Raw genomic sequence first — 12,388 nt, forward strand, 5'->3', positions numbered from 1 at the left:
AAATCCTATAATATGAAAATGCAACTTTTCATCTCTTAATGGAATTGATAACGATTAGTGTGTCTGTGGGTTCTTTGTGATACCTTTGTGCTGGCATGAAGCCAACATTCATTCATTAGAAGTCAATAAGTCATGAGCTCCTCAAGATTAAAAGATCTACTGCAGAAGATCTTATGAAACATAAATGTTGCATTCAGTATTACACATTTTTATGCAAACAGTGGGCATGTGCATAGGGCATAGAGCAACATTAAGAAATTGCGTTAAGAAACTGCTCCGAAGTACTTTTCAGATGTATCGTTACTCAACTCAGTATGTATAAATATTCTGTACTCAAAGAAGAAAATTAAATTTTGGGATTTTATAATCATATGCTGAAATGATACTTGGGAGTTCTGCCAGATGATTGCCTGTGTTACATCTGTTACAGGCTAGACATTCCAAGCAACTGTTAGGTAACGAATATATCACCATCACTTTAAAATTAACTATCAAATGTTTTAGAACACACCCTTTAATTGTGATCCTGTTGTGTGCTATGAGCAGAAATTACTTTATCCTCTTGGCAAAAACGGGGATTAATGTTGAAGTACAGCATAAGGACACATAAGTCAAGTCTACCCACTGAATTATGCCCTTTATGCTACAATGAACCAACTACATAATAATTACTGCTGAAACCAGGTGTTAATACATTCTACATTCTAGATGAATGATATTTCAGCACATTTGGAAGGCAGATATGTTTAATTCATTACAACCAGTAGTCATTCCAGGCATAAGAATTCAATTATTTATACAGGGTGTTTCATGTCTTAATGTCAATACACCAGGCTGATGATTCAATGCCCAATTCCTGGCAGAGGCAAGAAATGTTCTTCTCCCAATAGTCCAGACTGTGTCTGAGGCCCATCTATTCTATCAAATGGGTACTGGGGGCTTTATCCACGGGGATAAAGTAGCCAGGGCATGAAACTGACAACTCACCACCATCTAGTGCTGAGGTTCAGAGTGCACTGAGCTACCTACACCTTTGCTGCCCCATATGCCTTCATGGTGTGGTGCTTAATGAAATAAGCTCAGGGACAAATTTGCTTTTATGTGTTATTTCAGGAATTTATATCTAAGATAATTCCAAGTCAAAAGTGTCACATAAACCTAAACCAGACCAACTGTCAGTGATTGGTTATGCAACTATGGGCGTCTGAAGTTCAAGAAATATTAACTCATAACTAAGCTGTTTTTAGGGACAGATTCTTACAAAGTACAATTCAGTTCATAATAAATGTTTGAAGTGACCACCATAAACTTTTATATACTTCCTGACTTGTGTAACACCACTGCAAGTCATAATAACATTCAGTGGGAAAACATTTACTGTAAAATGGAACTGTTCAATATAAGAAAGAACATGTTCAATAAAACATCCTTGTGATGTGTAAATGTTCTTGAATTTCAAATGTCCATACCTCTATATTTGTTGACAACTGTACCCATGTTCATATGACATTTCAGACTGGAGGGCCGAGGAATAAGCACCTGAAGTACTGACACAAATTCATAAACACCCTGTATAGTTTATGCTATAGTGTATTATAGGGGGAATGTTATTCTGATATTACACAGAGGAAAAAAAATATATGGTGTTTGGTTCCTGTTTATTTCCTCATTGTGCTATCTTAGTGATAACAATAAATACCAGTAATTAGTGTTCATTATTCAGTTAAATAAATACTTACAATGATACCAAATGTACCCCATTCCAAGGTAAAGAATAAATGGAGGGGAGTGGTAACGAAAGTACCAGACTGTACTGAATGTTTATATTTTTATGGAAAAACTGATCATTAAGTTATAAATATCAATGAAATTCTTGCTATATCAGTATTTCTTTGTTGTGGCTGGAGTGTTTGTTTGTAGAAATAAACTGTTAGAAATTACACTGCTGTTTCTTCTCTATATACCCTGCCTATTCCTTGGCCACAAAGGGGGCCTGCGACCAAAGTTAAATTTTGCAAGTTCTCCACTGAACCTTTCCTGACATAAATCCAAACAGACTTACAGTTTGTTTACTCAAGCAGGCAGCCTGACCTTGAAAACTTTTCTGTTTCATGCACAGAAAATTTTGAAGATCAGACTTCTGACATAAATCCAAACAGACTCTTGCAGGTTGTTTACTCAAGCAGGCAGCCTGACCTTGAGAACTTTTGTTTCATACACACAAAATTTTGAATCAGACTTCTGACATAAATCCAAACAGACTTTTACAGATTTACTCAAGCAGGCCAGCCTGACCTTGAATACTTCTATCGTTTCACACAGAAAATTTTGAAGGTCAGGGACTTTATGCTTCATCTACTGGTCTCTGACATTCCTCCTAAACATGAAAGCTGTAGTCACCTGACACAAATCTAACCGAATGAAGATACAGGTATTTGAAGTTAGTATGCTCAGTGCCCTGAAAAGCAGATGCTTCCAGTTTTGAATGATTACATAAGCAGTGGCTGAACTGGCAGGTGTCCCACATCCTAGTCTATCTCAAGCAGCCATTAAAACCATCTTACTTTGCACTGAAATAATGTAACTTTCTCAGGCCTGAATTTCTTCCAGATAATATCTAATATTTAGGTTAGTATCTCAAAAGAAACACAACACATCTCCATTCCAAACACTAAATGGATACACTCTTTATGCAAATAATAGCTGTTTACTGTGGGAATCATATGAAAACCAGAGATACACTGAGTGAGCAAAATGCAGAGTTTCTGATGTTAAAGCAGGACGTACATATAATGGTTCTGTTCCAAGTTCCTGTTACATTTCACTCCAGAACTTCAATTACATCAGCTACCAATGGCTGCAAAATTTGCAGCTTCTCAAGGACTCAGATCCATGAGTGAGGAAGCAAAGACAATGAAAATTAAGACTGATGGGCTGTATTACAGTAATCTTCAAGTTAGCCAGTATACAACCATCCAGAATTATGCAACCAGCAAAAAATTTCAAACAAAATTGATCATTTGTATAAAGTTACAATGTGCAAATGATGCCCCCCCACCTCAAATGCAATAGTTCCCTTAGATGCAACTAGCAGTGCTGCTCATCATCGTTCCTCACACAAGTGCCGCTAGAGTGGAGGCTAGATGCATCTGTGGGTGTGTTACAGTAATTCAAAATTCAACCAAAGTGTACTGAACAGTACTGTACTGGGTTTGTTCTGTATCTGTTAGTCTCCTTCTCTCATACAGGCCAGATAACCAGCAGTTTACTGCGATAATAAATACACCTCAGACCCAAGCACAAACTACAATAAATACAGATACTGATAAACGATGAGCACAATAGCGATGGCAATGAGTGAATATTCCCCAAATCACCGAACATATTAATTTTACTTTGCAAATATAAGATCTCTATTTTTGGGTAAAATATAAAATCTGATCATATAGTTAGAAAAATACAACATGTTCTATTATAAAAAGGTAAAGCTATCCCTGTAACAGGCAGTGAAGGCCCATAGGGTTGTGAGACGTCAAAGCTACCACATTATCTCTAGACAGTAGCCTCACAGATGGTGGTGAGGTTGTCAGCCTTACACACAGGCTGCCCTTACCCCGCAGGAAGATTCCTGGTACTCATTTCTGTTAGAGGCTGAGTGTGGATGGAAGGATTAGGTCAACTGAAAAATCAACCTCACTGGGACTCGAACCCATAACCTTCTGGCTTGTAGCATAGTGCATCAACCAACTATGCTACCATATGCCCCCCATGTTCTATTATATTTTTTTTTCAAAATACAGGAAATTCTATAAACCATTTTAAAAACCTTCAATTTGGTGAATATTTATTGAAACTGCATTTACTCCTTATATGCAATCTTCTGTGAAATCCACAGCAGTATTGGAGAGATAGCAGTGTGCTCGCACGTTTCTTTACTGTCTCTTCTGAAAATATCATAACATCCTCTGGACTAATAAACTGTCATATATTCAGGAACAGTGGAGTAATTTGTTGCTTATCACAAAACACTGAAGTGTAGGCATATACACATATCAAATATATATACAGCCAAAAAGATTAGAATGCAGAGAACAAGACACGCAGCACAACACACAAGAGGAGAGAACATAACCCACCAACAAAATCACATATGCTCATTGAGAGGGCTTGTATATTAACAACATAAGCAACAGAAGACAGCAGTTTTCTCGCCCAATGACACATTGGGTAATGATGGACCTTTAAACTTTTCAGGTGAATAACTTTTAATAAAATTTATAGAACGCAGTGTTACACGTGAGACTAAAAAAACTAATCAACACTATGTGAAAAGTGCAACATGACAATACAATACAATATAAATATTAGCAGATAAATGTTTTTAGATCAGACTGCCATGACTGGCTACCCGCAGTCCCTATGGTTGCAAATGACACGACACCGTTAAAGAAATTCTTCAGACAATTTCACCATCACAGCCATTAGTTCTTGGCTGTGCTGAATGGCTGTATCATTGTAAATCTGCTTGACAAAATTAAGTTTGAAAAGCACTGCTCCTACTCAAAATACAACCTCCACAGCACAAACAGAACAGTGATTCTCAGCCTTCTGCATCACGGGAAGGATGCAATCTGATTATACTAGAGCTTAAGCTTCTCTATTCTCAAAGAAATGTATAATTTAATTATACATTAATCATTAATGGAAGTTCTTAAGAACTGAAGGCATGTTTTTGTGTAACTGAATTATATTTTCAAGACCTCACATCCTACCCAGGTGAGTGTCAAGATCCCACCAGTGGGATGTACCCCTCTGGCTGAGAAACACTGCAACAGGAGATGGCTGTGGGTCTTACCTTGTCAGGCGACCTGTTCCAAACAATGACGGAGTGGCCTGAGTTAAGGAGGTTCTTCACGATGCCTGATCCCATTATCCCAAGACCAAGAAACCCAAATTTGAGTGCCGAGGGAAGTATGTTTTTCTGTTTCAGTGTTTGTGAAACACTTTCTACATCCAGAGGAGGCGTGATCTGGTACAAAAAGAAATCACAGATATTCAAGATGTTTAAATTAAACTAAAATATCTGTATATATTTTAGACAGAACAACAGCTAATATAACATATATATTGAAAAATATTTAGAAATCTGATAGCCAGACAAATATTTTGGTTGCCACTATTAGCCACAGCATGTAGCTTAGTAAAACTGGACTGTTATGAGACATTATGCTAAGGTGGTAATTATATGTAAGTTTTCTGATTATGACAATACAATACTAAGATGGTAATCTTCTATCTAAATACAGGCACACACAAAAAAATTATAGTACTTTTCTCAGGCTACCTTCAAATGTCCACAGATAGAGAAAATCTGAAAGCCAACATTTCTTTCAGACATTAGTATTTCACACCTGATGCCATCTACTGACAGACTGCTATACTGACCTCTCTGACCACGGCAGTTTAACATAGGTACCCTCAGCTGACCTGGGCTGGGGCACCTCAATTAGTACAGGGACAGGTTACAGGTAGGCTGGATAACAAAGGTCCAAATCCCCACAGAACAAACAGACCTTTCTCTTCTCCTCAATGTTCAAACCAGCTGTGGGGCCATCCAGCCACCTATCCAATGGAGATGGGGGCTTCTCCCAGTGGGGAGGGGGGGAGAAGACAGAGTATGAAGCGGACCAATCACCTCCGCCTAGTGTCAAGGCCTAGAATGGTGGAGCTTCTCCACTCCCCCATACACCTTCAGGCTATAGTGCTTATTCCAGTGAGGAGTAGAGGGGAGCAGCCAGGGTATGGAGCTCACCACTCACCTCCACCAAGTGTCAAATTCAAGAATGGTGAGACTATATCTCCACTCTCCCATACATCTTCATGGCATAATGCTTAATTAAGCACAGGGAAATTTTATGTTTTAACCTACCCCAAGCTGGTTTAATCAGCTCTTGGCATGTACAAAGTGGTTAACCCACATGTATGACTGACCATAACCTGGCTACACTGGTGTGATCTGACGGGTCAGTAACTTCTGAACCAATTCCTATAAGCAATATAATAATCCTGTACACGTAATCAGCTCTTGGCATGTACAAAGTGGTTAACCCACATGTATGACTGACCATAACCTGGCTACACTGGTGTGATCTGACGGGTCAGTAACTTCTGAACCAATTCCTATAAGCAATATAATAATCCTGTACACGTTTCATGGGTTTCAATATAGCATGTAAGATAAAACCTTGCAAATCCAAATATTATGGTCAGTCACAATTCAGACAGTACCATACGGTTGAACCCATACAGTTCTATGTCGACATTATTTTACACTCTTTCTGGAAGTCTTAACATATTTCAAGATAATTAAACACACTAAAGTGGGCAAGCCAGAATTTTTATAGTATGCACCACAGAATTCACAAGTTCACTAATCCAGACCCCATCCCCATAGAGATCTGGATTAGTGTGACTACTGTACAGGCTGCTAAAGGTAAACATATCCCTGTAACAGGCCCCCGGTGGCCTACAGGGTTGAGAGATGTTGGGCCTCCCACATTTTCTAGACAATTGGCTCACAGATGGCAGAGAGGCTGTCTCATGCGCCAGCTGGCCAACCACCCTTTACCTCCAGGAAGATTCATGGTACTCATTTCTGTTAGGGGCTGAGTCGACCCCTGGGCCACTGCATGGCTGGAAGGATTAGGTCAAATGAAAAATCCAATGACCTCATCAGGAATCAAATTTACAATCGTCCAGCTTGTAGCAAAGTGCCTCAACCACTTACACCACTGTGTACCCCCTTTGTGCTGGCTGATAACAAGAAAACATTACAGGCTGACTTACAGGTCTGCTGATGTTGGCTGGTCTGTCCAATAAATTGCAGGCAGCTCCTTTCCTTGGACTTCCAATTCCAGTGTCGTTGGTGAGGATGGGTGACACGTCATTCAGTATTCGGTGCTGCTCTCTTTCATCTAGAGAGTTACTGCGTATCTTCTTCGCAGAAGGCACTGAAATTCCACTGCCTTCTGATGCGGTGCGNAGAGATGTTGGGCCTCCCACATTTTCTAGACAATTGGCTCACAGATGGCAGAGAGGCTGTCTCATGCGCCAGCTGGCCAACCACCCTTTACCTCCAGGAAGATTCATGGTACTCATTTCTGTTAGGGGCTGAGTCGACCCCTGGGCCACTGCATGGCTGGAAGGATTAGGTCAAATGAAAAATCCAATGACCTCATCAGGAATCAAATTTACAATCGTCCAGCTTGTAGCAAAGTGCCTCAACCACTTACACCACTGTGTACCCCCTTTGTGCTGGCTGATAACAAGAAAACATTACAGGCTGACTTACAGGTCTGCTGATGTTGGCTGGTCTGTCCAATAAATTGCAGGCAGCTCCTTTCCTTGGACTTCCAATTCCAGTGTCGTTGGTGAGGATGGGTGACACGTCATTCAGTATTCGGTGCTGCTCTCTTTCATCTAGAGAGTTACTGCGTATCTTCTTCGCAGAAGGCACTGAAATTCCACTGCCTTCTGATGCGGTGCGCTTTACTATTTTGCTGCCACCATGTTCCTACATTGATGTAACAATTTTATCATCTTCTGCAGAAAGCTCCTCTCTCCCATGAAACATGGGTTATGTTTCAATTTAGCAACATATTTAAAGTGTCTACTGCTTAGGATTTCACAGCATGAGCAAAATGTAGTTTTTTTTTTCATTTTGGCACTAGGCTGCATCAAATATCGGGTGTCTGGATGAAAGGTATCCAAAATAAAAAAAAATATATCTCGGAAGGTAACTGTCATACGCATATCCGGTTTATGTTATTGGAAAAGAAGAAGTTTTTTTCCCCCCCATGCCCAACCTGTGCTCATACGCCTCCACATTTCTGCCACCATGTTAGGAATCACTTGGATAGAGTGATGACTGGGAGATAGACTGGCAGAAGTGGATCAATTGCTTGGCCTCCTAGGTCGCCAGATTTAACCCCACTGAATTTTTTCTTGTGCGGTTATGTGAAGAACATTGTCTACCAGGTTAAGATCAACGACCTGCAAGACCTGAAAGCCCACATAATGGACGCTGTGGCTACGGTAACACCTAACATGCTGGATCGTCTGGCTATCTGTCGTGCCACCAAGGGAGCCCACGTTTAAATTTACTGAGGAAGTTATATACACTCAACTCTCGATTATCCGGGGGTGGATAAACCGGTTTGTGGCTTAACTGGGGCTTTTTTTGAGGCTTATATGTTGTTTAACATTCATTCACTTTGTTTCACATTGTGAGTTGTAACACTATTTTCGCACTAGTGTGAACTGAGCTCTGCATTGTTTAGCCCCGTTATGCTAACACAATGTTCTAGGGTAGGGGTGAAAGAATGCAAGGATTTGTGGAAAGTTTCAAGGACAGATACACCACCGCAGTTAGTCTCTTTGTATTGATCTTCAAGTGCATTAGCAAAATGTCAGGGTGTAAAAGGAAGCGTGTTGTGTTAAGTATTCAACAGAAACTTGAAATTATCAATCAGTTGGGAAAAGGAGGTGTAGTTAAACAATTAGTAATGCAATACGGTATTGGAGAACAAACTGTTCATGATTTGAAAAAACAAAAGAATTAATTAATTTCCTTTGCTTCGTCTTCTAATTCAAGCGGAATGAAGAAGAGAAAAACCATGAAAAAATCCAATTCATGGAAGAAACTGATGCCTTTCATCACTAATGAAGATGATGAAATCCATGGATTGAGTGAAAATGAGATAGCCATAGAATCGACAAAATTGGCTAACCAAGTTCATGGTGGTGAAGTCAACGAGGAAGATATAAGAGAGTGGTTTGACTGTGACTGGTGTGAGCTGGGCTTCGAAATGTTAAACAGTGACAAAATCGTAAGTTCAGTGGGGGTGCAGCCAGAAGAGCGGAAAGAAAGTGAGAATGAGGAAGAGGTGGACAGTGCTGCTAGTAAGTACAAATATCCGTAAAAAGGAAAATGCCACGAAAAAGCAAACGACAATATTACATTTTTTTAAGTATTAAGTGTGAATATTCGTAAAAAGTGTTGGATGTTGTTGAACACTGTGACTGAAATAACTAATTCATACTTCAGTGTAATGTAAAAAAAGTATTAAATAGGCCATGATATGACATAAAAATGAGGTTGAATAAATTTAAATACAGGTAGGCCTATAGTATTATGAAGGTACAGTATTACACTACTACTTTTAATAAAATTTGTCTTAACCGGGTTTTGGATTAATTGTGACTTCCATCCCCACCAGTATCCCGGATAATCGAGAGTTGAGTGTACTCAGAAAAAACTTTGATAGTTTCCCTCTGTAGTTGTGTAACCCTTAAATGTGTATAATAAAAGCTTTCTGAGATATAATTATTTTACTTTGGATACTTTCATCCAGACACGCTGTATTGAGGCAAGCCTCACAGCTGTCATCTCTCGGATAAACAATATTTGGACGAGTTAAGTATCTTATATAGCTCTCACATTAGGCAGCGTGTTGGAAGTGAGGCTACAATTGGATGAACAGAGTGGGATGTTAACCAACAGGGTGTGCCCATGTGGTAACTGAAAAATGGTTAGCAACAATTTTCTGATAACCAGAACTTCCTTGATTTATGCCAAACTTTCATCCATTCAGTTCATGGACTGATATCCTGAATCCTCAGCTGTTACTCTACTTTTGTATTTGGAAGACCCACCAAATGTTTGACTTCTGCTGTTTCTCTGCAAAAGCAAGTTTTACTATTTAAAAGGTTACTGTAATAATTTTTCCTATTCCAAAGCAGAACTTGATGCAGATGACCTATTCTTTACAGTCAGCCATTTCCTGATCAAATGCAAATCACTGATGCCACAATTCAAAACTTCACTTCACAATCAATTTACGGAATTAATGACATTTGAAAATGTAGACTACTTCCTCACTTGCTTGGCTTACTCTTTGATTCTGAAGATGGACGCATCACATTCCTCCAAAACGTCAATAAATCTCTATCAAACTATCCAGCATCATCACAGCCAAGAGAACCCCAAATCTTGCACAATAACAATCACATAATAATGCAAACTGTTACTCTTCGTGAAAGCAAATACATGAACTTACCTTTTTGCTTTTTGATTTTGTTTCCTTCTTGTCTGTAACAGATTCTCGTAATCTGTTGAATTCTGCATCAGGGTCCATAGGATCAATCATATCATTAAATTTCTGAAAACACATATTTTTTGTTATTACTAGTTATTACTTGAATACTTACTAGAATACACAAAACTATAATTTTGCCTTTGGTTCTGTATGGGTCTGAAACTTGGTCTCTGACATTAAGGGATGAATATAGACTGAGGGTACTTGAGAACAGGGCGTTGAGAATATTGTGACTGAAAAGAGATGAAGTGACAGGAGGATGGAGAAAACTGCATAATGAGGAGCTTCATAACTTGTGCTCTTCTGCAAGTATAATTAGAATGATCAAGTCAAGTGGGATGATGTGGGCAGGGCATGTACCACAAATGGGGGAGATGAGGAATAGATATAGGATATTAGTGGGAAAGCCAGAAGGAAAGTCACCACTTGAAAGACCAAGGCGTAGATGGGTGGACAATATTAAAATGGATCTTAGAGAGATAGGATTCGATTTATCTGGCTCAGGATAGAGACCAGTGGAGGGCTCTTGTGAACACAGTAATGAACCTTTGGGTTCCATAAAATGCTGGGAAATTCTTGAGTAGCTGCAGAATTGGCGGATCCTAAAGAAGGGCTCAGCTCCACAAGTAAGTAAGTAAGTAAGTAAACATGCCGCGCCATACCTCAAGCTGTTAGTCGCTGGCTTCCCGGGCCCGGGTTCGATCCCGGGTCAGGTCAAGTGGAATTTCTGGTGGACAAAGTGGCCCTGGGGCGGGTTTTCTCCGAGTACTTCGGTTTCCCCTGCCAATCTTCATTCCACCAAATTCTCCATCATCATAATCACCCAGGGCAGGCTACAATAGGCCAATGAGTGGCCGCCGTGCCGAGTGAATCCAGTTGGACTCCACACCCCACTAAGCGAATTTAAGTAAGTACTAGTTATTACTTGATCATTCTAATTGTACTCTTTACATAATTAGAATCAAGTCAAGGATGATTAGATGGGCAGGGTATGTAGCATGAATTGGGGAGAAGAGGAATGCATATAGGATATTGGTAGGAAAGCCAGAAGGAAAGAGACCACTAGGAAGAGCAAGACATAGGTGGGTGGATAATACTAAAATGGATCTTAGATAGGATTGGATTGATCTGGCTCAGGATAGACACTACTAGAGGGCTCTTGTGAACACGGTAATGAACCTTTGTGTTCCATAAAATGGTGGGAAGTTCTTCAGTGAGTGCAAAATTGTTTGCTTATCAAGAAGCGTGAGCCTGTGAGTGTGTGACTGGTAATTACAAATAACCTCAATCACTATTTACTGCATTGTTCAACTAGTGACAAAACTATTACAGGTATGAAAGAAAATGGTTAGCTTTTATTTTCTCATTTACATGCCTAGAAAAATAAATTTCCTTGCTTTTCCCTTGCCAATCTTCATGCCACCATTGCTTCATACTCATCTATCAGTGCCCCTTTGAGGTGTATGATAGCCCTGACTATGTAACACATTATCACTTCCTCAGGTTCTAATTTGGGCCTCCATCTCTAACCTAGCACTTGGCCAGTTACAGAGTAATGGAGTCAATATGTAGTATGTAAGAAATACTTGTGATAAGATCGACTCAAGGAAAGTACCTTACTAATTTCTCAGAAAGACTCACGCCGCGGAGTGCTAGCAATATATTGTACACTGTGTGTCCAGGATCTGTTAGGGCTCCTTTTTTTAAATTTTGCCCTGCAAGGCCATCTGTTGGTGACTTGTGGTGTTAAGATTCTTGAAGTTTCAGGTGTGGCTGTCTATAATTTCAAAGCACAAGCATTGCTGCATCATGTGTTCTGACCCTGAATGTAACAGTACTGTTCTGACGCTCATTGGAAAATGGCGGTTGAACAGAGAGTCAACAACAAATTTTGTTTGAAGTTGGGCAAAACAGCCAGAGAAGCATATGAAATGATGAAGAGTGTGTACGGTAGTGACTGTTTGAGTTGCTCAAACATTTTTCAATGGTATCCTGTATTTCATGACGGCAGGGAGGACACTGAAGGCGGTCCACGTGCATCAAAGCCGAGAACAAGTAGCACTGAAGAAAATGTGAAAATAGTGATCGAAATCCTTGCATCAGACAGATGTGTTTCTGCAAGAGGAGCTTTTGGGAATACCAAAAGGTACTGTGCATCAAATTTTGACTCAGGATTTGGGCAAATGGAAGGTCTGTGCACGGTTTTTACTGCACATGCTGACAGGCGATGA

At 39.8% G+C, this 12,388-nt stretch overlaps 1 protein-coding gene across 3 annotated transcripts in view; it reads right to left on the reverse strand.

Moving 5' to 3' along the window:
* LOC111874173 (putative oxidoreductase GLYR1 homolog) overlaps window positions 1-12,388 on the reverse strand; it is a 93,195-nt gene that overhangs the window by 63,477 nt on the left and 17,330 nt on the right. The window contains exons 5-8 of one of the 3 annotated variants that reach the window (XM_023869445.2): window positions 10,119-10,220; window positions 7,531-7,573; window positions 6,847-7,025; window positions 4,856-5,029 (exon numbers count right to left, since the gene is read on the reverse strand). In XM_023869445.2, the coding sequence (XP_023725213.1) occupies window positions 4,856-5,029; window positions 6,847-7,025; window positions 7,531-7,573; window positions 10,119-10,220 (498 nt within the window). Of the gene's footprint in view, window positions 1-4,855; window positions 5,030-6,846; window positions 7,026-7,351; window positions 7,574-10,118; window positions 10,221-12,388 lie in introns of all 3 variants that reach the window. The other 2 variants (XM_023869444.2, XM_023869446.2) reach the window with 2 other exon arrangements.

Source organism: Cryptotermes secundus, unplaced genomic scaffold, assembly GCF_002891405.2.
Source record: "Cryptotermes secundus unplaced genomic scaffold, Csec_1.0 scaffold26, whole genome shotgun sequence".
Lineage (NCBI taxonomy): Eukaryota > Metazoa > Arthropoda > Insecta > Blattodea > Kalotermitidae > Cryptotermes > Cryptotermes secundus.